Source organism: Rattus norvegicus, chromosome 4 (assembly GCF_036323735.1).
Source record: "Rattus norvegicus strain BN/NHsdMcwi chromosome 4, GRCr8, whole genome shotgun sequence".
Classification (NCBI taxonomy): domain Eukaryota; kingdom Metazoa; phylum Chordata; class Mammalia; order Rodentia; family Muridae; genus Rattus; species Rattus norvegicus.
In genome coordinates this window covers 84,727,730-84,753,614 of record NC_086022.1, presented here as the reverse complement: position 1 = coordinate 84,753,614, position 25,885 = coordinate 84,727,730, and the positions used below count along the sequence as shown (strand labels likewise).

Sequence of the window (25,885 nt, the reverse complement as noted above, 5' to 3'; positions counted from 1 at the left end):
TCCATATGCCTACTCAAGTCTTAAGGTGCATTTAGTTAAACATTAGATCAATAAACCTTTGTTGTTATCAAGGCTATTCTACCAGAAGAATCCAGTCATACTTCAAAAATTCTGATTAATTTGCTATCTTCTAACTTTCCCTTTCAGGCAGGCTAAACCACAGGTGGTTGCTTCAGTGGCAATGCCCTCGAGGATCACAGAGACCTCAAAACAGAGTACAGACTAGCTCCGGGAATTGTAATATTATGAGTTTTTTTTCCACAAAACAAGAAAAACTTGGTGGTTGGGTTAGATACTCACTGGGTGGCTTTGGGTAAATGTCAAAAACATTTCCAGGCTCTGCTCTCCTTCTATGTAAAGTGGGGACAATTCTATTCACTTTGTGGTGCAGTAGCCAGGATCAAAGTAGACCATATACTTATCAGATCTCTGTAGAGACCCAGTGAATGCTTGACGTTTTCTGTGACCACTTTCTTCTATTGGTAGAAATTAGTCAGCCAACTAACCAAGCATCCAAAGAAACAACCAACCCATCAATCAGTTCCAAAGGACTTTTGAAAGTAGTACCCGTGTCCTCCGAAGTACTGTCAATATTATTGAAAGGCCAGTTCCTGACCCCAACAAAATCATTTACTGTGGAATATGTAATTTACAAGAATTCACTCTGAATCCCGCCGCTTTCAGGAGTGGCCTCAACGACCAAATCCAATCAGGCAGAAGTTTTCTGTATGTGGTTCAGGAAGGCTCTTTATCTCTGAGCACCAAAATCGCATTACATAGTTAAGAGAGGAAGTGTGCTGGGGTAAGCCTGAGAGCCACCATACATAAAAGGAATGACAAATAGCAAGTAGAGAGGCTCAGGAGGAAGGTCACTGCCAGGCTGTGGTTCCAGGATCTCAACCAACAACTTGCACCACAGAGTCGTGCTGGAGAAGGGCCCCGTGGAGTGCAGGCTTTGATAGCTCAGTCATCGTGGCCCTCTTTTGATTTTATTTTATTAAAATAGTATACGTTGGAGTCAGGAACTGCCTCCAGCAGTGACGTCACCTGCAGGGAGCAGGGACCTGCACATCCGTTGCCATGGCAATGGCCATTCATTCCAAGCATACATTTTGTTCACTTTCCACCTTCACCTGGGAGCAGTCACGTCACAGTTCAAATAAACGGCAGACCCTTTCTGCCCCCTTCCTCTTCTTTTTTCTCTCTTCTCTCTTCCCCCACTTTGTCTCCATCATCCTCAATAAACCTCTCCCACGTGGGACCAAATTGGCCTGGTGTGGTCTGTCTGGACTCAAGCCTTGATTCTATCACAACAGTGTATGTGTATGCATTTAAGAGCTAAATGCTGCTATGATGTTTGTAGAAAATCACAGGGGTTCCTGTTCCTTGGGGCTAGAGAGACAGCTCAGTGGTTAAGAACATGCACTGTTCTTGAAGAGGAACCAAGTTCAATTCTCAGCCCCTAACCTGGGTGGCTTACAGCTACCTATAGTGAGCATATACCCTTATATATAGACATTCGAACATACAAATAAGTAAAAGAATAATTTAAAAAAGTCTTTTAAAAAAAGAAAATCACACCGTATCTTACCTTAGTCCTTCCTGTAACTATGTCCCTGCTGCCTCTAATACTTTTGACTTTATTTTGCTCTGCACAGCTCTCCACACCTCTAAGCAGCGCTGTGGTATTGTGCTTTACCAAACATTACACTGCCCTAGCATGATAAGTGAGAACGTAGCTCACTTATGCCTCTGTGACTCTCTTTCTCTTCCCTCGTGTTCCTTCCAGAAGTTATATCGCAGGTTCGTTTTAATTGTCTATTCCATGTTGACACTGAGCCAGTACATATATTGTTTAAGTTAAGCATTTAAATCTGTAGATAAAGATTTACTATCCTAGTTTCTTTTCACGAAATTTCTGATGATAAAAAAGGAAGAAAGAAAGAAAGAAAGAAAGAAAGAAGAATAAAAGAAAACATTCCGTTTGCTTGCCATGTATCTTTCTGCTCTTCCAGTAACTTCTCTGAGCTGGTTGTGGTTTGAGTCTGACTGGCTGCCTCAGGCTCATGTGTTCAAATGGCTGCTCCTCAGCCAGTGTTGCTGTGGTGGAAGTTTGTGGTAGGTGGGGCTGGGGGCTGGGGCTGGACCTTTGAGATGATGTAGCCTCAGGCCTCTGAAGTCCTGTACTTAGCTGTTCCATCCACCTTCCCTTCCCACAACTGACTGTCCGCAGTAAACTGTGAGCCAAAGTCCCTCCTCACTCCACTTAAGTTGTTTGTATCACAGTGGTGAGAAACGTGACTAACACCGTGTGGCTCTTTATTGGCCTAATCCTAGCAACACTGTGTGTCCCTTGGGGCTCCTCGGAAAGCCCTGCTCAGGAACCTCCATGTTCTCTTCACCCTAGGCTGACTTTTTCCTGGCTCCCTGCATACACTGCCCTGGGATGCCTTGAGCTGTATTTCCTGAACTTCCCTCTTTCTTGGGGTACGCTTTTGCTTTGGGGGAGCACATCAGCAGATGGAGCGGTACATCATGAGTCAAGGCAGCAAGGCTGGCTTCAGTGTTGGTTCCATGCTGACATGACTCCAGTAGCGCCACTGCTTGCCCTCCATGCTTGCTACTGGCTATTCTCCTGCAAGAGTAAGCTGCACTGGGTAAGGGAGCTGCAGGCAGCAGATCTCCAGTGGACTCCACATGGAGGACCCCTGGCCCCCACCAGATCCACAGCATCCACTCAAGATTTCTTCAGAGCTTGTTGCTGTCTCATACAGTCTATTGAAACATGAGTTTTCTGCCACTCGTAGTAGGGAAGGAGAAACACAGAAAGCCACAAACCTCTACGGGTCAGCTACAGAGAGAGAGCTCGATTGCATTTCCCTCCAGTCCTGAGAAATAAACTCATGGCCTCCTGCATGTTAGGTAAATGTTCTCTTAGTGAACTGTACCCTCAGCTCCTGTTTAAAATAAAATAAGTAAAGAGCTGGATACATAATTCTCTAAATCACCATTCTAAAAATATACTGCGTATTAGGGGTAGAACATTTCCTAGGGCAGTGAGAGTGGCTTAGTGTTTGGAAATCTATTCACAATATTACTAGGTAAACAGCTGAGGGAGCAAAAGGAAGCTCAAGAGATGGAAGAAAAGGGCATTTAATGAAACACCACTGAAGCTTGAGTCTTAAGAAGTGCTCTCATGGGGTCGAGAAGGGAGATTTTGTGATAGAACGTTCATGGACAGGAGCAGTATCTTTGTTTGAGGAGCAGAATCCCCAGAGGAACATGCAGAAAACACAGTGGAACCGTCTGTTCCTTTCCCAGCACACCTGGCAGTCACGGTTTTAATTTTTAGGTGACTCCAACATACATCAAATTTGGGTTGATATAAAACTAGTTGTGTAAAAATTACAACATCTAACACATTAAATATAGACATTTTCTACATGTTCTCATTAAAGTCAGAAGGAAAATGAGACTGCTGTCTTCACTAGAGGTCCATACCTTTTGAGAAGTGGGAAAGAAGGAGGAGGAGGAGGGGGAGGAGAAGGAAGAAGAGGAGGAGGAGGAGGAGGGGGGAGGAGGAAGAGGAGGATGAGGAGGAGGGGGAAGAGGAGGAGGAGAGGAGGAGGAGGGGGAGGAGGAGAAGGAGGGGGAGGAGGAGGGGGAGGAGGAGAAGGAGGAAGAGGAGGAGGAGAGGGGGAGGAGGAGGAGGAGGAGGGGGAGGGGGAGGAGGAGAAGGAGGAAGAGGAGGATGAGGAGGAGGGGGAAGAGGAGGAGGAGGGGGGAGGAGGAGGGGGGGAGGAGGGGGGGGGAGGAGGGGGAGGCAGAAAGAATGAGAACTGGGAAGAGAGAAACAAAGTTGCCTAAATGTGTACTCCATTTAATGATGCAGAAATCTAAGATAATATTTAGACAAAAGTATGAAAATCAACAAGAATATCCAGCAGATTATTAGACTTCATATATATATAGTCAATATCATTAATAACACCTGATAATCTATTAGCAAGATTTGGTGCTTCATACCTATAATCTTAGCACCTGGGAGCGTGAAGCAGGGGTCTGCTGTGACGTCAAGGCTATAGAATGAGAACCTGTCTCAGAAACTATTGTGAGTCAATGATGAGAGGTGGGGTGACAACTGGAAATAAAGGAAGCTCCCCCTTTAGGACTATAGTTCCATCCCACCCCCATTTTTTGATCAGGTGGTTTGTTCTTTTGAAGTTTAGGATTTTGAGTTTTTTGTATATTTGAGATGTTAATTCTCTGTCAAACACATAGCTGGCAAAGATTTCTTTTCTGTTCTGAAGGCTGTCTCTTCATCCAGTAACTTTTTAACTTCATGAGGTCTCGTTTGCCAGTTGTTTGCCCTACTTCCTTAGTGACCAGGGTCCTCTTTAGAAAACCGGTGCCTCTGTCCCATAGCACTTTACTTGTAGTAAACTTCCTGTAGCACACTTTCTATAGCGTACTTCCTGTTGCATACTTCCTATAGCACACTTCCTGTAGTCCATTTTCTGTTCCATACTTCCTATTATGTACTTCCTGTTACATACTTCCTATAGTACACTTCCTATTGCATACTTCCTCTAGCACACTTCCTGTAGCACACTTCCTGTAGTAGACTTCCTGTTGCATACTTCCTGTAGCACACTTCCTATTCTTCCTCCTGCTTTTTTTTTTTTTTTTTTTTTTTTTTTTTTTTTTTTTTGTCCTTGTGCTGAGCTCCGTGAGCCATTTAGAGCAGAATTTGTGCAGGATCTATTTCAGTCTAGTGTATGTTGAGTTCCAGTTTTCTCAGCATCATTTGTTGAAGATTCTGACATTTCTCCAGTATGGTTTGGCCTTGCCAAAACCAATATCTTTAGCTGACACTGTTTGAGTTTTTGTCTGGATCCTCCTATCTGTTCCATTGATCTATTTTTGTGCCAACGCCATGCTGTCTTATTGCTATGGCTTCCTAGCATAGCATGCTAATGCTCCCACAGTATTTTCTTCTGTTCAAGATTGCTGTGGCTGTCCACAGAGCACATGTGGCTGAAAAAGAGATAGTGTGGAATTCATAAATAACTCAAAACAAATCAGGAGATGTGAGACCAATTTAAGAGATATGGTAAAACTTAAGAATGACCAGTTTCACAGAGGAGACAAACAAATGGTCATTAAACAACAACAAAAAGCTCAATTGTAGTGGGAATCGAGGAAAACAAAATCATGTTTATTTTATTTCAACAGATTAAAAAATATTTACCTATGATAATGCCAAGCGTTGACAAGGACATGAAATGTGGGCCTTCCCAAGCATGGCTGGGTAGAATATGGGTTGGTGTCACCATTGGGAAACATGCTAGTTAGATTGACCGTAGTCTCTCTTCATGATTTAGCTGTCCACTTGAAGCAGGTGCAGAACTGAATGAAAATGCATCTGGAGATGTCAGGCATTAATGGAAGAAGGGACATGATCTAGTATCTATCTCTGGCATTAGAAATGTTAAGCTATTTAATATTGCAGTTTGTAATAGTTAATGCAAATGGACTAGATCTATGTGTCAGTGTAGGTATATTTCAAAAAAAATGTTGGGGTTGGGGATTTAGCTCAGTGGTAGAGCGCTTGCCTAGCAAGCTCAAGGCCCTGGGTTCGGTCCTCAGCTCCGAAAAAAAAATGTGGAGGAAAGAAAATAGGGTATAGACTAACATCAGCCCAATGCTACTTGTATAAACCTTGCAACTACTGATAATGTGAAGTAAGGTATAAAATGTGTCAAAGAATGGTAGAGGCTGGGGAAATGGGCCAACCCCTTTAATTTACTTAGAAGTTAAACACCTCTTTTTTTTCATTTTTTAAGATTTTGTATTTATTTGCTTTTTTATCTTTATTAACTTGAGTATTTCTTATTTACATTTCGATTGTCATTCCCTTTCCCGGTTTCCGGGCCAACATCCCCCTAACCCCTTCCCCACCCCTTCCCCGTCCTCCCCCATTACCACCCTTCCCCCAACAATCACGTTCACTGGGGGTTCAGTCTTGGCAGGACCAAGGGCTTCCCCTCCCACTGGTGCTCTTACTAGGATATTCATTGCTACCTATGAGGTTGGAGCCCAGGGTCAGTCCATGTACAGTCTTTGGGTAGTGGCTTAGTCCCTGGAAGCTCTGGTTGCTTGGCATTGTTATTCATATGGGGTCTCGAGCCCCTTCAACTCTTTCAGTCCTTTCTCTGATTCCTTCAACGGGGGTCCCGATCTCAGTTCAGTGGTTTGCTGCTGCCATTCGCCTCTGTATTTGCTGTATTCTGGCTGTGTCTCTCAGGAGAGAAGTTAAACACCTCTTAATGAGATACAAATGGAGTGGGTGTGAAATGTATCTAGAGGGCTGAGCTGCAGCTCAAAGGGATGTTCATCACGAGTCACAGCTGCAAGGCTGCCCAGTCGGGCTAGTTTAGGCCGAAGGGATTTATTGCAGGACATCAGGTACCTTGCTGCATTTTGAGGCTAATTTAGAATTGTTGGCAGATAGCATTCAAAGGCAGAGTGAGTGTGACTGCCTGGGCAGAAGTGCAGAACTCGGTGGTTTTTGAGGGATACATGTGTGTAAGAGGAGGATGGACCGAGGAGCCTTAGGTGGGCATGGGGTACAGGGGTGTGTGAGGGTGTGCGGCAGCGCTCCACACCTGTTCCCATGTCCTCTGCCTTCACACACAATTCCATGAAGTAGGTGGGTTGAACAGGCAGGCAGCCAGACAGGCATTAATTTTCCTGTTTCAAAAGAGAGAAACCTGAAACTCAGCAATGTTAAAAAGCTTTGACCCTGGGCCAAGACAGGTCGCATGGCTCTAAATCCAGTGCTTCTGTAGGGATACCAGATGGCTATTCAATAGAGAGATGATCTATTTCTCTGCACAGGACAGATGCACATCTCAGAGTCTTCCGTCCACCGACCCTTCCTCTATTACTCCCAAATGGAAATTGTATTTGTGAGAGGAATAAATGTCAGTAAGCCCGAGGTTCCTACTGTATAAAAAGTACCATGCCAAGTATGATCAAGGCTAAGATTCCTGCCCTCAGAAGCCGAGAGTTCAGACAGCAGTGCACCAGAGTCCTCAGTAGAGTTCAGACAGCAGTGCACCAGAGTCCTCAGCAGAGTTCAGACAGCAGTGCACTAGAGTCCTCAGTAGAGTTCAGACAGCAGTGCACCAGAGTCCTCAGTAGAGTTCAGACAGCAGTGCACCAGAGTCCTCAGTAGAGTTCAGACAGCAGTGCACCAGAGTCCTCAGTAGAGTTCAGACAGCAGTGCACCAGAGTCCTCAGTAGAGTTCAGACAGCAGTGCACTAGAGTCCTCAGTAGAGTTCAGACAGCAGTGCACTAGAGCCCTCAGTAGAGTTATTGAGTTGAGATGTTTGTAGTTCTGAGTGACTCAAGGAGTCTCAGATGATTTTATTCATTTTCTAAGGGTGTCTATGTAACACTGTATAGTCACTGCTCTCTTCTCAGGCAAATCTATTTTCCCTCTAATATCAAGACACCTTAGGTAAAAGAGACCCATCTCTGGTTCATGTATAAATTCTGCTTATTCATAATCTCAGCTTGTCAAACTTTATACTGTAATGAAAGTGCCTGAAAGACTAATTTAAAAATTGAGTTTGCAAAACCTCAATCCTGAGCTATGCCTAGTACCCTGACTTATTAACAAGTCCTAGGTATCAAGACCCAGCCATACCACTCTTGGATAGATACCCAAAGGACACTCTACCCTACCACAAGGGCACTTGCTCAGGTACAGAAATAGGATTGGTTTTGTGGGTAGACTGGGGGCAGGTGGGGATGGGAAGGGAGGAATCAGGTGCTGGGGGAAGATGGAAGGAGAGTGCGGAGCGGGGAGGCAGCTGGGAATCGGGGAGGCATTTGGGGGAGTGGTGTGGAAACCTAATGCAGTAGAAACTTCCTGGAATCTATGAGGGTGACCCTAATGAGTACTCCCAGTAGTGGGGGATACAGAGTCTGAACTGACCATTTCTTGTAGCCAGGCAAGGCTCCCATTGCAGGACTGCATTGCATTCAATTGAGTAGTAGGCCAAAGAGGTCCTCTGGAGATCCCCAAACAGCCCAAGCTGATACTGAGACAGAGAGTTGCTCTTCTCAAAATTTCAGCGGGGCCCTATTATCAAGGACATCCGCACAGCTCATTGAACATGGAGAGGTCAAGCTGGTACCTACATGGAGCCATCACATCTCCATTCTAGAATCTTTGGTGTAGGAAGGTACCCTGCAGGTTACTGAAAGAGAGACACGGACACCAATGCAGCCATAAAACCTTTACCTACATTCTGCCAGCAAGATAAGCTGGGAAAATGATGGTCTACCAATATCTGACTTAACTCGAGGCTCACTCCGTGTGAGTTCACGTCTACCAGTGCTTAGATGACCCTGAGTGGGAAACTGGATAGGCCACAGACCTAGGGTAGGACCAAACACACCGGGTCTAGAAAGAAAAAGAAAAAAGAAAAAAAACTGAACTAAATGATTCCTAATGATATTTTACTGCACTCATAGATTGGTGCCTTGTCCTGTCATCATCAGAGAAGTGTCCTCAGGTAGCATATGGGAGTAGATGCAGAGATCCACACTCGAACATTATGTGAAGAGAAAGTCTACACTAAAGGTCTCCATCTGGTCCCTCCCCTCAGTGTGTGGGGAATCCTATGGCAAAGGGTGGGGGAAAGAGCTTAGGAGTCAGAGGAATGGAAGACACCAGAGAACATGGGCCACTGAATTAACTACACAGAGCTCACATAGGCTCACAGAGACGGAAGCAGCAAGCACAGGGCCTGCAGGGTCTGACCTAGGGCCTCCAAATATATATTGTGGCTATTTGCCTTCGGGATTCTCAACAGTGGGAGTGGGTAAGTCTCTGACTCATTTGTCTGCTCTTGGGACTCTCCATCCTGTTGGGTTGCCTTGTTCATTTATGAGGGCTTTTGCCTTATCTTAGAGTTATTTCGTTTTGTTGTTTGGTTGTCTCTTAGAGGCCTGCTCTTTTCTGAAGGGATGGGTAGGAAAATGGGTGATAGGTCCAAGGGAGAGGGGAAGTGTGTGTGGGGGCGGCTGGGGAGCTGGAAGGATGGAGGGAGGGAAAATCTGGTCAGGATGTATTGTATGAAAGAATAATCTACTTCAACAACAAAACAACATAGGAAGAGAGACATACAGATAGACAGACAGACAGACAAAGTGACAGAGAGAGAAATGGAAAGAAATAGAAAGGAAAAAATTGTTTGTAGAGCCCCCAAACATGAGCTATGCTCAGTACCTTACCTTGTTAACAAGTCCTAGGTCTTAATGTCTAGGTAATTTTTCTTTGGGAAACATTGTGTGTGAGCATTTCTGTTGGTCTCAGTTCCTTCATCAGCAACTGACTTAGTCATGCTCATACAAAACCATCCTGGCCAGTGTGATTGGACATCTGATGAGGACTCCTAGAAAAGGTTCTTTGTAGTTAACTGGGACAAAGCTACCATGCAAACACCTTAGTCAAACCCCTAGTAGGAAGACAGACTCAGGCTTGACGGCTCCTACCTGAACCTTGTAGCTGTCTTATCGTTTAAGTCCATTTTAACCAAGGTTTTTATTTTATTATGTGCCACAAAAATTTCCTGCCTGAGGTTGGAGAGATGATTCAGTGGCTAACCATGAGTACTTCTCATGAAGAAAACTCTAGTTCCATTCCCAGCATCCATATTGGGCATCTCACAACTTCTTTAACTCAGCTCCAGGGCATCTGACACTCCCTTCTTGCCTCTGAGGACAACTGCATGTCATGGTGCACACACCCCTTTACACACATACAATTTTAAATAATAAAAAATGTCTCCTGATGGGTAGCTCTACTGATAATGCTCCCTACAGATTGATATCTGTCTCCTTATTCACACTCAAGAAGTTGTCTTTATGGGCATTGTACCAAGTTGACCATGCCAGCATTAGACCAGCTCATGAGGCAGGAGAAGTCACTAGGATCTGTCCAGGAAATTAATGGATTAGAAGATATTGTGGGTGTTACTATGACCCCTTGGTGAGAATCTCATATCACTCTCCTGGAATTATGCACAGTTTGTATACATACCATGTATGTGATATATATGTACATATATTGCTGACTTGGTCATGGCACTGAATCTTTGGCGTAAGGAGAACTATTTTTGCCTTGATGGAGTTCCTTTTAAAAAATCCTTTATTTTACTACATCATCATCATCATCATCATCATCATCATCATCATCATCATCATCATCATCATCATCATTGGTGTGTGTGTGTGTGTGTGTGTGTGTGTGTGTGTGTGTGTGTAGGTGTGTGTAGGTGCCTGTGGGTGAGTGCTTGCCACAGCATACTTTTGGAGGTTGGAGACATCTTGTGGGAGTCAGTTCTTGCTATCCTCCCTGTGGGCTCCTGGGATTGAACTCAGAACATCGGCTTGACAGCAAGTCCCTTTACCTGCTGAACTATCATGTGGATGCAGAAAATTTAATGTATATATATTTTTGCTGTTGATTTTCTTTTTGGTTCTGGTTATTGAACCTAGGATTTGTCCATCTTGTGCAAATGCTCTCCCACAGAGATAAATCCGTAGCCAACACGGGCTCTTTCTCTTTCTACTCGGCCTCGAAAGTTGGATGTTCTTACCGGGGTGAGCTCTTTCGAGTCTATTCCTCTGATACTTTTTAATCTCCTAGTATCCTTGATAGGATACTCTTGTCTAGTCCTGAGGTTTCCTAGCCTCCCAAACTGCCAGTCTAAGTTACACTTGGCTCGCCCCATCAGCAGGGTATTGGTTTTAGAAGGATGAGCCTGGGCACATATCTAATGTGTGCATTGCTGTACAATTTACATTGAGCTTGGAGTATTCAAAACCAGGAATTCAACTGACCTTTCAGAAAGTGTCTAGGATGCCAGTAGGGTGGCTTACTCTGTTATGGTATCCATTTTCAGATACACAACTCCTATGGACAGAGACTATATTCAGTTTAGAGATTGAGGGGTAGGAAAATATAAGGATGCTTGGTGACTGGATGCTTGGTGACTGGAACGGCCAAAAGTGTCTCAGTAATACTTGATTAACGCTGAAGAATTGAAGTGTGGAGCTGTTGGAGAGTATGTGAAGTTATACATTTGCCAAGTAGGAACGATTTTCTGTTGGGTGCCGTTTGCTGTGTACAGGAGATGGACAAGCCTATGAAACATGAGCTGATTTCTTAATGAGTTTGACCATAGGTTGTATTTTCTTTCTTCACCGAGTTGAGTTCACCCCCATTACTAATCTGCCTTTCTTGTCCCCACCAAAACGTTCCTTGCTGCTACCACTAACTAGGGATCTGAGTGTCAGGGCGCACAGCCGGCCTTTTCCAAAACTGCTGTTGGCCCTGGTTTTTGTCTTTTATCCTGGCTCCGCCTCCTATGGCCATTGCTGTTCTTCATCCAGGCTCTCTGAGTTTGTTACTCTTTAGATTTTGTTCTTACCTGGTTCCCTTCTAGGTTCTCTCCATGCCAGTTGTCCACGTTCCCTGTCTGAGCCCTGTCTATCAGCTCATCCATCCGCCTTTGTGAGCACCAACGACAACCAGGCATTTACACCATGGTGAACCACTGATGCTAACACAGACTAACCCCTTAACATCTCCTTGCGAACTCCACTTTTCTTTTGGATTTTCTTATTTTCTTAAAGAACTACTTTGTGATGAAAACCAGAAGTTGTGGTTTCCACATGAGATGCTTTCTTTTGAACGTGGTACTTGGCCAGTTGGTCCTGGCTGTCTCCTGAGGAACTCACACCTGGACCTCTCTCCTCCCTCAAGCTGTGAACCAAGCTGGATTGCTGTTGGGCAAAACAGCATCCTGATTGGCTCAGAGCCTCTGGTCTTCCACTTCCTGTTTTGTCTTGTTACTTGAGGATCTTTTATCCTTGAACTTGCATCCTTTGACTTGGCACTGCAGGGTCCTCATCTCTCGTCTCTCATATTTGCTCTCATCCCCTTCCTCTTTGCTCCCACATCAGGTTTTCAAACCACCCATATGCTCTCTCCCCCACCATGGCTGGCACTTCCTGCATTCCCTGCTTTGGGAAGTCAGGGAAAATGTCAGAGGCTAGGTGGAAATGTGCCATTTGCTACTCATGCAAATGGTAGCCATGATACTTGTCTTAGAAACATAAAAACAAGCTATCAGAAGGAAGGCAAGAAAGTGGAATCCTGAGTGTGGTAAAAATCATTTCAACTGAAATTAGGAAAACATAACACTTTTAGCTACTTTAGTCTGTTCATGCTTGTGCTGGTGAATTTTAGGTCCAATTGACACAAGCTAGACTCATCAGCGAGGAGGGAGTCTCAGTTGAGAAAAATGCCCCCATAAGATCAGGGCACAGGCAACCTTGTAAGGCATTTTCTTAATTCATGACTGGTAGGGGAGGTCTCAGCCCATGGTGGGTGGGGTTCTAGACTGGTGGTCTTGGGTTCTGTAAGAAAGCAGGCTGAGTAAGTCACATGGAGATAGCCAGTAAGCATCACTCCTCCAAGGCCTCTGCATCAGCTCCTGCTTCCAGGTTCCTGCCTCGTTTGAGTTCCTGTCCTGACTTCCATGATAATGGTGATGTGGAAGTGTAAGCCAAATACCTCTCCTCCCCACCTCACCCCTGCCAGGCAACCAGTCTGCCCCTCCCCCCCCAAGTTGCTATGGTCATAGTGTTTCATCATAGCAACAGTAACTCTAACTAACACAATGTTGCTGTAACAAAATGCTGTACATGGAGTGGTTTGCCAACAACATACGCTTGGGGGTTGGGCAGTCAAGAGCAAAATGCTGGGAGGATTTTTGTCTGGTGACAGTGGAGAGGACAGGATAGTTCTCTGAGTTCTCTTTGATGAGGACTTTAATTCCAGTAGTAGGGCCCCACCCTCATGACCTACTCACTTCTGGAACGCTCTGCCTCCAATCCCACTGGGATTTCAGCAGATGGACTTGGGAGAGGTGGACAGCAACAGTAAGACCACAGTATGGCTTATTTGTATTTACAAAGCATCCAATTAAAAGCAACCCTTTCTTATGTTAGCTATGTTAGAATCCTGAAGCCTAGCAAGCAAAAGAGCAGCAAAAAGTACAAGGACATGCTAAGCACAATATGTGATACGTACATACATGTTACATGTATGTAAGCATGTGTGCCTGTGGAGACCAGAAGAGGACACTGGATCTCTGGCAGCTAAAGTTAGAGGTAGTTGCGAGCCACCTGACATGAGTGCTGGGAACTGAAGTCTGGTCCTTTGTAAGAGCAGCCAGCACTCTTACCCACTGAGCCATCTCTCCATCCCCACAAGATGAGATGCTTTCTGAAGTGCTCGTGAAATCCTCAGTATTTTATTATATTGCAATAGGCCTCATCTCCCCATCCCCATGGTCTCTTCTCTTCTGAATGTCAGTATTCTGGAGCTATCTGTCTGCTTTCCCTGGGTGGCCCCTCTGTGCTCCCAGCCATTATCTCCAGTGAGTTCCTCCCAAACTGGTATCACCAGCTCACACACACATACACACACACACACACACACACACACACACACACACACACACACACACATGTGAGAGAGGGGCAGGGAGATAGAACAATTTTGCTGAGTCAGTTCTCCCCTTTAGCTAGAACTCAAGTTGCCAGACATGTGTGGCAGGGGCCTTTGTATGTGGTGCAATATCATAGGCCCCCAAAGAGCACTTACTAGTGCTGAATGAACGGCCTGTATCCTGGGATACAGAAGTTCATGGAAACACCCATGGAAGTTGAGAGTCTGAAGTTCAATGAATGTTATGCTTCGGTCGATTTTTGGTTTTACTGAGTGTGCCTTGGTTTCATAGTACAGTAGCATTATGGGAAACTGGCTCATAGCCAAGTAAAAACTCTCTTGCATCTTGGCCATTTTTCTGTAGATATAGGACAAATACATAAGTTTCCTTGAAAACATTAGTGCCTCTTATCCCCCAATCTCTTACATAGGCAGAAACCCTTAGCATGACCAGGTCTTTCTTCCAGCTAGACTAAGGGTATTATTTAATCCTTTCCATGAGATAAGCCTTTCCCTTGCCTATAGGTTTTCAGAGTAACCCAAGTTTGACACATGTTCATTGGAAGCCAGTAAATGTTATATTTAAAAAACCAAATATCTATAAATTGTGTGTTGCTAGACATTGGGAATGTACAGGCCACTCACATTGGGTTTCAGGTTCAGGGCAGCCCAAACGGTCTTTGGCTGATGCTTTTCCTCCTGATGCTCTCTCCACCCATGCCCCAGCTTCATTGTCCCTCTGCTTGGCTGTCCTCTGCTGCCATTCTTAAGTCATACACCAGACCCAACCCCAGTCAGGACCAGAGCTTCTGAAAATCCATTTACACTGATGGGGGGGGGACAGTGCCACTCCCACCTTCTGATGCCCTCTCCTACTCACTTCACCCTCCCACCTTCTCACTGTCTTCTCCCACTCACCCTGCCCCTCCCACCTCCTAGGAATTACATGGAGAAATCTTCAGAACTGTTCATCCTTCATACTTGGTGTTATCCCACTGGAAGGAATGTGGAGCCAGGCAGAGGAGCCAGGTCAGGAGGCTCCCAGACGGTTTGGGTGACGTATGTGGTGAGTAGGCTACAGATTAAAGCAAGGTTGAGCGGATCAGGTGCTAGGATCACCTTTGAGAAAAATTCAAGTTAATCCCCACACAGGATGTTATTCTTTTTTTCTTTTTTTCTATTTTTCGGAGCTGGGGACCGAACCCAGGGCCTTGCGTTTGCTAGGCAAGCGCTCTACCACTGAGCTAAATCCCCAACCCACACAGGATGTTATTGAGCCATGTCCCAACATCCCTGAATATTGCTGGGACTTCAGCTTAACTCAGGACAGATTCTTTTCTTCTCATGACTCTCTCTTCCCCAGTTCCAGGCAATGATCCCTCCTCCCATTCAAGCTGCTCTTGAAACAACAATGAGAAAAATCCATGGTTCCTTTAGGTCACATAGTCCTTTACAATGTTGGAGTCTGGATGTTATTGACACATTTCCAGAGGCACAAACTCATCCCCAGCCTCTTTCCTCTACATCCCACCTCCTGGTCCCACCAGTCAGATCTGGTAACAGGCTCGTCAGTCTAGAATCAACTTGGGGCTTTCTGACTCCACAATCCTTGTTCAAGGCCTAGCAGCATTTTCTCAAAACTCTACTGTTATGTAAGGGGTGGGGGATAGGGCCTAGGTGCACGTGTCTTTCAGAAGCGAAGAGTCTTTACTTCCCAGTGGGCTGCCCAGGAGGAACAGGCTGCCCAGGTGACATAGGAATGCTTTGGGGGTCACTCAGGTGAGCTGTGAGCTCTTTAGGGTGACTCCAGTGAGGTGAGGTGGGGACTCTTAAGGTCCTCCTTCATCTTGTCAATTGGTAAGATATAACCCATTGTCGAATATACATGGAAACAAGGTTTTGAAAAGTCTCATCTTCTCCCCCCAAATACAACTCCCTCGACACACTCCAAAATGATAGACAGAGTATTTAATACACAGAATGGTTTTCCTTCCATTACACTGTCATAAATTACAAAGTATTGCTCACTTCACAAAATAAAACCATTTCCAGATTATTACTGACAGTATCAAGAAGTACAGAAGCCACAACAAACACATCTGTACAGTCGGGAGGGACGGTGACAGCAGAGAGTAAGCCGAACTGAGTCCCGGATGCCACGATTCTTCCTGCAGGGCCTGGGGGGGCTGACAATCAATCATCTCTGCAGTCTCTCCCACCTTAGCAGGGCAGTTCTCTTCTGGGCACTCTAAGCAAGTCTTGTCAGTGCGTAGGTTGTCTTAGACAATCAAAGGAAAGACACTGTGACTGGCTTTAAAAATCTAAATGTACAGTTTTTGCTGTTTTAAATATTTCACCTATGTTACAAAATATAGAGATCTTGGTGTGGAAATCTCATGCTAAGATAAATATAACCAACAGGTGTGTCTCTAGTAATAAAATCATGTTAAATTATCTTCAGAGCAACCTTTATGAAGGGAAAACATTTGATTAAAAACAACCTTATTTATTCATAACTTAATAATAGGTTTATAAAATGAAAGTAAGGAACAAGATTCAACAATGATCCTAAAGGTTCATGATTCGTCCATATGGAAATGTGGCAAAGAGTTTCAACTTGCCATTGACATCCATCTGCAGGTCCTGGCTGAGAAGAGGAAAAGTGCTAATTCTGTGACACGGTCCAGCGGCATCCAGTGTCCTCAAGTCATTTTGTAGCAGAGCATACTCGGCATGTTCTAGGATGTGCACGGGAGATATGGAGAGGCCATGACTAATTCTATAACATCCCTTGGGAAGTCACCAAATGCTTACAGAAAGGAGACTGGTAAATGCTTCAGACCATCCAAGAGACGCTATGCACATACACTGTCTCACGGCAGAAAGCCAGTGCTGAGGAGCGGAAACTGAGAAGCAGGGATAGGGGGAGGGGTGAACTTTCATGGAAGAACTCATCAGGACAGAGGTATGTCAAGGTGATACTGCATTCACGGTCAACGTTTACCAGGCATCACAGCAGGAAGAGGGACAAGGTACAGGGCAATAACCAATGCACTGCATTGGATTCTATTTGCTAAAATAAAATAACATTCTTGCAGCTAAAATAAAATACATCTTACAATATAGGTTTCATTTAACATTTAACATATAGAATTGTCTTCTTTTTATGTTTTGTTGAAGGTGGAAAATGCATACTTTACCAAGTACCTTTATCAATTAAGTTCCCTTTTATTACTGTTAAGACTGAAGCTTAAAAGTCTACATTTTTTTAATAAGTTAAAGAAAGATTTATTAATCACTCTTCCAGCGAAACAGACATACATACGAGGCACGGCAAAAGACCCAAGGTAAGGGGTTTCCTCCCCTCACCCTTGCTCTCATGTGGAGGCGGGAGACACAGTCCCCAACTCTGCAATCCACTGTGGTCCAGGAAATTCTGCCACTTGTTTGAAAAGACAAACCAAGTGTGAGAAACGTTTTTATTCCACTAGCTCTATCAGCTCACTTCCCTGATGGACTAAAACAGAACATCTTCGTTTTCTATTAAAATCTGCACGATCAGCTTTTGGTACCGCATGTCATGGAGGGTGGTGAGGGTGCTGTCTTCAGGGGGTCTCATCAGGGTGGGCCCAAACACGATCCCCAGATTTTCTGCGTTCATTAAATTGTCCTTTTCATTCATGGTAACCCTGTAAGGCAAGCACAGAGACCTTAGGCAGATTTTCAGAAGGACTGACACACTAGCTATGTACAGCAGGCCTGAGATCATCTCTGGGGTCAGGGGTGTGCAAAAACAAGCGGAGAATAAGAATAGCAGGAAGACATTTGCTAACAGGTAATTTTCTGCTTTGTTTCCCTTTTTAAGTTATTGCTACTGTCTTCAGCCAGTAGAATAAAATGACTAGAATCAGCTATGAACAGTAAGGATTGGGACTCTGTCCTTCCTGAAGAAATGTGCAACTGTCAGTTGGATAATATCAGTCTGAAGGGGCAGAAGGTCACCAGCTGACCCATGCTACCTTCATGGGCCTCATATGGAAGTCTGTTTTGTGTCACCATTTCCTAGTGGTCTGATGCTGGAGAGGGGCTGAGAACAGGCAGGCTCTGTACCACAGGAGAAAGACTGTTTGTAGAACAGGCTGCTGTGTGCTTAGGAAGACCCTGGCTACTGTCACGGGGCAGGAGAATGGCTGGAATGAGGCCAGACTGGAGGCCCATTGTTTATCAAGCCTGGTTCCCAAAGGATGGGGTACAGAGCAATCGTTATTGTTGGACCAGCATCAAGAGAAGAAGCAAAGAGGCTTTAAGGAGGAAATCTAATAAGCCCTAGAGTCGCTTTACTGGTGTCCTTATGAGATGAATAATGATTCCCTAGGTTCCTGACTTCAGGAATTGTGTCTTTTAGACTGCCCATCGCTGACAGAAAGGAGCACGCCTGAAAATGTACTTAGATTTTGAACACAGATAATCCCTCGCTCTCTATTCCCCTTGGAGCGGTCAAATCAGCGACTTCATGTTAGTCTTAGTAAACTCAGTTTGAATAATTTTCATGCTGCACAGCTAAAAGACAAACAGGAAAGAGGTCGTGCTTCATTCTGGGAAGAGGAACCTCAGTGAGAAAATGACTGACGTGCCCCATCTCTCTGTGGATGGTACCATCCCTGAGCTGTCCTGGGTTGTATAAGTATCCCGAGGAAGCCATGTAGATCAAACTTGTAAGCAGAGTTCCTCCATGGCCTCAGCTTCAGTTCCTGCCTCCAGGTTGAGTTCCTGCCCTGACTTCCCTCAATCATGGACTATGGAATGGAAACGTAAGCCAAATAAAACCTCTCCTCCCCTAGCTGCTTTTGGTCATGGCCTTTATCACAGCCATAGAAACTGAACTAGGACAGAAATGAGTACCTGAAGTGAACTGTAGTTATAACAGACCCCATGAGGTGTTTGGAACTTAGGGCTAGAAAAGCCCATTAAGGCTCCAAGCTTACTGGGGTGTACTCTGTGTGATCATGGAAGTTAAGAATTCTGAGAACAGTGAAGATGATGGAGGCCTGGCCTGTGAGGTTTCAGAAGGAAGCAAAGGCTGTCTCGGAGCTGTCCATACAATAGTTTGAACTGTGGTTCTGGTCAGCTGGGGCTGAAGAACCCGCTGTGATTCATAAAGGACCAGCACCACTGAAGTGAGACCTTCGCTTGTTTTGGGACAATTGACGCTGATCAGTGGGAGATGAAGAGTCAGGTGTGAATAGGAAACCAGTATCATTGAGCCATCTTCTGGGCATATTTCCCCAGAGTCAGCCTACAGAAGCTGTGGTCTGGGGGAGCCCAGGCTACATCCCACACTGACAGCCGCTCTATGTACTCTCTCCATGGGGCTTCTTAATGCCTTCTTGGGTAGATCAGGGGTGGTCAGGGACAGAGGCTTTGGCTTACTTTTTGAGATGGATCATCAGGTAGCGCAGGGTCTCATAGTGGGCAGGAGGCAGCAGCATCAGGACCTCATGGACAGCTTCAAGCCTCTCATCTGCATTGGAGATTTCTATAGAGAATGTACAATCAACAACACTGGACGCCAACAGTCCAGATGGGTGTTAAGAAGTCCGATTTCTTTGTTTTTGTTCGAAATGGGGCATCTTACAAACTCATATAGTCTCAAATACTCTTTCCCTCAGTTTCCTTCTATCTCATCTCCTTCCAGAAGGAGCTGAGGTTGGGAACTCAGTTAAATGAACATTGGTGAAGCAGGTGGCTGTTGTACTCTAGAGAAACATGGTTCCTATAGAACTCTTAACCCTGGTGGTATAGGCACAGTTTGTGTTGCTCTCCTGAGGTCTTGATCTGTTGAACCTATCAATGCTCTACATTCCAGTGTCTCATGTGTTAGTGTGTCCTTGAAGTTGTCTAATGACTCTTTCCTTCCCAGGCCTCCATATCAAATACCGTTTTGTTTTGTTTTTCAGTTGGCAGAGGGGCCAACCAACAATGCCATAACTAAAGGCATTTCTACAAAGGTGTTGCAAGGGTTAACCTCATACACAACCCTTGTTAAGAAGCAGATACTAGGTACATTAACAATGGCAGGAAGAGTGTGTGGACTTTGGGCCATTGACAGATATTGGCAGGCGCTCAAGGAAAGCCCTCCCAACATCCCTCCTGGGACAGTTGTATTCAGCTGCTAGAACCTTCTTTACCTAGGACCACCAGAACCCAGGAACGAATGGTCTTTCTAGCGGGGAGGACCACAGCTCATCTAGAAAATACATTGTGCATGGATCTGAACAGGCCCTTGCTTTCCCCTGTTAGGTAACTTATACAAATGTACTGATGCCTTCAAAGATACACGCTGTTCCACAAAGCCAAAAGAAGTTCCTTAGAGAAGGCTTAGCTTCTTTCCCATGTGTCTCAGCATCTGAGCTCTTCCTGCATCACCACTACCTGGTTCCAGGCAAAGTGTGGTCCCTTCTCTTGACATACCCTTTACTCCTCCTCTCCTGGGAGCAGTGGGTTCAACTGGTCAGCAATGGATAAGGCTGAGGTCAATTGTTGGCTGATGGAAGATAAATACTGATGGCTCCCTCATGGACACGTCAGGACAGTTCTCCATGCTAGCTGCCCTCCCTCTAAGATCATCTTTACTTCATGGGATGGGTTAAGAAAATTAACTAGAAGATATCAATAAGTGGCCCTAGCATAGTATTTGACACAGTAAATATTGTATGCTCTTGGCTATTTATCATTTTAATACAAGTCTATATTTTTAACACAAGGTCTGACTATATAACCCAGGCTGGCCTTGATCTCCAGATCTCCCTGACTGCACCTCCTTGAGTGTGAGGATAATGAAGCTCTACACCTGACTATTTCTACTAACCTAGAACAGCATAAACAGGCAAAACCTGGGTTGGTTTTAGTCTGCACAATGGGTAGAAATAGTGTACAAGTCCTTTAGAGAATGCTGATTTTTTTCTCTTTTTTAATTATAGAAATGTACTTTCAGCAAATATCAGAATTGGTCTGCCTGTGTTAGTGTCCCGGAAATAGGGAGAAAGGATGAGGAACAGAGCTGCCTGGCTCTCAGTTTCTGCCTCTAGAGTTGGGTGAGTATGAATTTGGGGCACCTGGTGAGTGCTAGCTGGGCTTCTATTTGCTGGACTTCTGTGTCCCCCCACTTGACAAAGTCAACAATCATGGAAATCTTGGAAGAGTTCTGAGCTTTAATTTCCCCGAGGCCTATAGTTCTCTGTACTTACTTGCTGCCTCTATAAACTTGGAATAGGTGTCATATGTGATGATGGGGATGGGTAAGTCTCTGAAGTACAGTTTCAGGGCTCCGGTGATGATGTTTATGTCTGGGTAGATGTTAGCAGAGATATCCGCCTTTTCACCATCTGAAAAACAGTCTCACTTAGATCTTATTTCACCAAGTTAAAGAAGGCACAGAAAAAAAAGAGATACAGCACAGACGATGTCCTGGCAAGCTTCAGGGTCTCTCTCTGTGTCACCCTCTCAGCTCCTGATAATGTTAGGGTCTTGGGGTAACAGAAAGGAGCTGTGAAGAGAGTATGGATGTGAGTGCAGCAGGGTAGATTAGCGGCTCTTCTGTGATTCCCATTCTCCACTAATCGCCCAACAGAAATCTATCATAGTAATTACAATCGCTACTTCAGATAGGTGGCTTCACAGTAGAGCAACAGCCTAGTATGAAATGACATCTGATCATACACATGTATGAAAAGGTCATAACGAAACACATGATTTTTGTCTTCCTTGTCAGTGTTCTTTGGCCTTGGACTAGAAGATCATATATAGCAACCTCTGGTTTCCAAGGTCTTTTTCAGGCTCACTGAAGTTTCTTTGAATTTAACCCTTCCTACCCTGACTCATAGCATGAGTGCAATTATATTCCTTGCCAAGTGTTGGGTTTCTTCTCAAGGCATTTTGTGTGATGTAATGTGGTGTGTGTGTGTGTGTGTGTACAGTGTATGTACATGTAAGTGCTCCCCAAGCCCTGGCTATCTTCCTATCTCTAATCACAGAGTGTTGAGGTCACAGGCACACTGGAGTGTTGGGGGTTGGCTTCATGCTGCTATGTATTCAAATGCTAAATATTAGCCCTTGAGATCTGGTTACACTGACAAATATATCCCCATGTACACCAAGTAATGCTATGTAAACCTTGCTCCCCAAATTAAAGTTAATTTATTAATAAAAGACTAGAGCCTGTGACTGGGCAGTAGAGAGAGAAAAGTTGACTTGATGATTGAATGAGGGGTCTCAGGAGAGATCAAGAGACAAGGAGAAAGGTGACGGAGAGGACAGTGATGCCAGGAAAGGAAATGGACCATGAGCATGTGGCCAGGAGAAGTGGACCCTGAGGATAGGCAGATGGAACAGGAATAACCTGGATTAAATTCATATAGCAAATCACGAGGGACACATGGCTGGGATGCAAGTTAGACCAGCTTACAACCTGCCCAATCTGGGCTAACAGCTTGTAAATAAATACCAGGATTGTGTGTCTTTTATATGGGATAACTAAAATATATAATTTGTTTACATATGAGACCACACACAGATTTTTACATGGGTGCTGGGGATTTGAACTCAGATCCTCATGTTTGTGCACCAACTACTCTTATTTGCTGAGCTATCTTTTCAGCACTTTGAAGTACTTTATATTTTTTTAAATTACATTTCTTTGTAAGGGGCCTATCTGTGCTGACTGAATGACAGTCAGGACAACATGTAGGACTTGGTTATCTTCACATCATGTGTTGAGGGCTGAACACTGGTTGTAAGGCTTGGTGGCAAGAGCTCACTCAGAGACATCTTGCCGGCCCTTAAATCATGTTTTTCTTTATTTTTCTTTTTTTCCTTTTAAAAACATCATTCATGGGGTTGGGGATTTAGCTCAGTGGTAGAGCACTTGCCTAGGAAGCGCAAGGCCCTGGGTTCGGTCCCCAGCTCCGAAAAAAAGAACCAAAAAAAAAAAAAAAAACATCATTCATTCTTCCTTCATGTTATATGCCCTGATCACAGTTTCCCTTCCCACCCCTTCTCCCAGTTCCTCCCCACCTCTCCTCTCCCCCAGATCCACTCCGTCTCTGTTTCCTATCAGCAAAGTACAGGCCTCCCAGGGATAGCAACCAAATATGACACAGCAAAACACAATAAGATCAGGCACAAACTCTCGAATCAAGGGTGGACAAGGCAACCCCGTAGGAGGAAAGGGTCCTAAGAGAGGTGAAAGAGTCAGAGACAGTCCTAATCCCACTGTTCGGAGTCCCATAAAGACGCAAGCTAACAACCATAGCATATACACAGAGGACCTACCGCAAGCCCACGCAGGCTCCGTGTTTGTCTCTGTGAGCCCCTAGGAGCTCTGCTTAGTTGATTATCTGGGCTGTATTCTCCTGTGATCTTCAACCCCTTTTACTATTAGTATCAACCCATTTCACTTCACAAACAGGTCCTGAGATTTTTTTTCAGAGAAGTATTGTTCAATCATTTGGGGATTATTAACACATTTCACATGGAGAATTTAAAGCATAAATGCCTTAGCAAATTTGGTTCCATGTCTTTAAAGAAGCTACGGAACAGCAAACCAAGACAGCAAATGCATAGCAGATATGGCAGCCGACTGAATGGTATGATGTTAAGAGACAAGGCTCCTGGACATGTATGTTCCTAAAGGACTTAACTCCTGACCCCTATGCAGTCATCCCAGCTCCCTTCTCTGGAGCTTTGAGAGGAAAGTTTGGTAAGCGAGATCCTGAATTGAGGATGCATTCTCTGATGTGTGTGGCGTGTGGACAGGCTACCCATTCAAATCATCTTTCATACTCTCTTCCTCATGAGTTGGCCTCTCCACGGTCTAAGGAAACACTTCTTCCAGAGAATTTTAAAGGATGATTCCCCCATTTTCTGAAGAATGACTCTAAGGAATTCCCAGACCCCACTTCCCACTCTAAGTGAGCTTCTGTTCTAGCACAGAGGGTACTGGGATAAGGTAGCATTGAAGACAGTTCCCACTCACCTCTGTCGAACGCCATCTTGACATCTTCAATGTGTTCTGTGAACCCAGAGACTCTGTAAAGCCCTTCTGATTTTAATCCTGCAGGTCGGGGGCAGGGACGGGGGCGGGTGGGGACGAAAGAGGAAGAGACTTCAACTTTGCTTTCCCATGGGATCTAAGAAAGTCACTCTAATGTTAGAGCTGCATTGAGTGCTGTGATTTGGTTACTGATGCCTCCCGCCTGGCTGCCCAAGACCCTGGAATTTTCCTACCAATCTCCGCGGGAGCCCGTCTCCATCCATTTGTTGGAGATGGGCATCTCAGTGGAGACCAGCTCTTCCTTCTGGCTGGCTACAAAGTGAGCTAGGATTTAAGGTTTTCCCAAACTTCCTCTGTTCATCACTTCTGCACAGCTACTTTACTGATGCAGCCAGAGCTCCGTTTCCTCCCTGGCAACTTGTTCAGCTATTTGGTGTATTGGACATAGCCACCCTCGAGTGTGTGGGACACAGGTCATCCTGACTTCATTGGAAAAAAAATACAAATTTTAGAATATTTTGCGTTAAATCATAGATAAGACAATATGCTAACATACTAAGTGTGCTTGATCTGTTCTGCCTTTAGATAGCTAATCATATAAACAGATGCAGCGAAGTTCAATTCAAACGTAATCACGGTAAGAAAGAGGGTATGCTTCTGCCTACTACACTATACTGATGTGCCGGACACATGCTGAAACCTAGCTTGCTCTCCTTTCCCCAGCGGGTGTCATAGAAGATGACAGCAGCAGGACTAGAGGATCAGGTTTCAGATTCCAAATGTCAAAACTGAACTGGTGTCAAAACTGAGCTACAGCAAAAACCAGTAAACAGCATATTCTGTCAAACTCTCAATAACTAACACACTTTGTCAACTTTAAATTTTTACTCTTCTGGTAACCAGTATCTGCCTGTAACCAGGGTCTGTACTGAATCTAAGGGATGGGTGTGGTGTCCCTGCTCTTCCCTGAGACCCATGGCTGGCATGCTCAACCTGACGAGGCTCTACTGTCTCCTGGCGGACATGCTTAGTTCCTCTCTCCTCTCAGACAGGCATGCCTAGATGGTAGCCACTCTTGCTCAACTGGAAGTGACACAGGAAATAAAACCTGTGTGCCACTCTGTTCCAGGTGGTCATGCAAGCTGATCTCTGCAAGAATGGGACGTGCATTGCCAGAGAGGGAAGTCATAGCAATTTACAGGAATACTCACTGGTAGGCATGCAGCTCCTTTATAGAGGGAAAAGGAGATCTAGAGAGTGCCCCAAATGATGGGCTGGAGTTCGTAGAGCAGCAGAGGCTGCCAGCCATCCTCCATGAACAGTATTGCTATCTCTCTACCCTAATGAACATTTGGTTTGAGAACAGTATCCACAGTAGTAGTGTTCATCTCTCTGTGGTGGTTGCTTGTTTCATTTACTGTAGACACAGGGTGGCCAGTCATGCCACATTTCTTCTGCCGTGCTTTCTTATGATGAACTAAACTCAAATTATTAGCCAAAAGAAATGCTTCCTCCCTCCAGTTGCTGTTGTCTGGTGTTTTGGTACAGCAACAGCAAAAATGACTTGTAGAGGTTTGGGGTCTTTTGCTATGTAATGTTAAATATTAGTCCCCCCCAAAGCCTAGTTGCCCCCCAGAGATGATGGAATCTGTGTGTGCATGATGTTATGTAATCTTGTCCCCCAGGTTGTCTCTGACTGGTGAAGAAAGATGCCTATAGCTGGGCAGAAGGCAGAAGCCAGGTTGGGATTCCTAAGATTTGGGTCAGAGGAGGACCATGAGGAGGGAGGGAGAAGAAACTAGAGAAAGAAATCATCATGGGGTAGGTGAACTATGAAAACAATTGGAGTCAAGAGCAGCCTGTGCAGAATGTAGCCAGTTATAACTCAGGGTTATTGATAGGGAGGTAGATACCAATAACAGAGGGTCGATATCTGCCCAGCTCTAGTGCATATGGCTTATTATAAATATAAAATTTGTGTGTCTTTTATCTGGGAATTGCAAAGGCAGGCTGGAACCCCCCCAATGTGAGAGTAAATATTTTCTAAAGCAGTAACTAATATTGTTGGCCATGCAAAAAAGGGGAAAGAACTAGGAAAGAACCAGCACAAGGTGCTGCCTGTGCACTGGGCACGCACTAGGTCCTTCATATGCACGGACTTGTTCTGATCTCAGCACCAGCTCCTGGGGCACAACTGATTTAACTCACTTTTCAGAGGAGGAAGCATATTCAAAGG

General features: G+C 44.8%; 1 protein-coding gene across 7 annotated transcripts in view; it reads right to left on the bottom strand.

The window, feature by feature from the left end:
• Positions 1 to 15,546: 15,546 nt before the first annotated feature.
• Positions 15,547 to 25,885, bottom strand: part of Chn2 (chimerin 2) — a 259,080-nt gene continuing 248,741 nt past the window's right edge. For 6 of the 7 annotated variants that reach the window (XM_039108464.2, XM_063286763.1, XM_039108465.2 and 3 more), the window contains 4 exons: positions 23,632 to 23,709; positions 20,846 to 20,983; positions 19,029 to 19,134; positions 17,064 to 17,287 (listed from right to left, as the gene is read on the bottom strand). In XM_039108464.2, the coding sequence (XP_038964392.1) occupies positions 17,116 to 17,287; positions 19,029 to 19,134; positions 20,846 to 20,983; positions 23,632 to 23,709 (494 nt within the window). In that variant the 3' untranslated portion in view covers positions 17,064 to 17,115. Of the gene's footprint in view, positions 17,288 to 19,028; positions 19,135 to 20,845; positions 20,984 to 23,631; positions 23,710 to 25,885 lie in introns of all 7 variants that reach the window. The other variant, NM_032084.2, reaches the window with a different exon arrangement.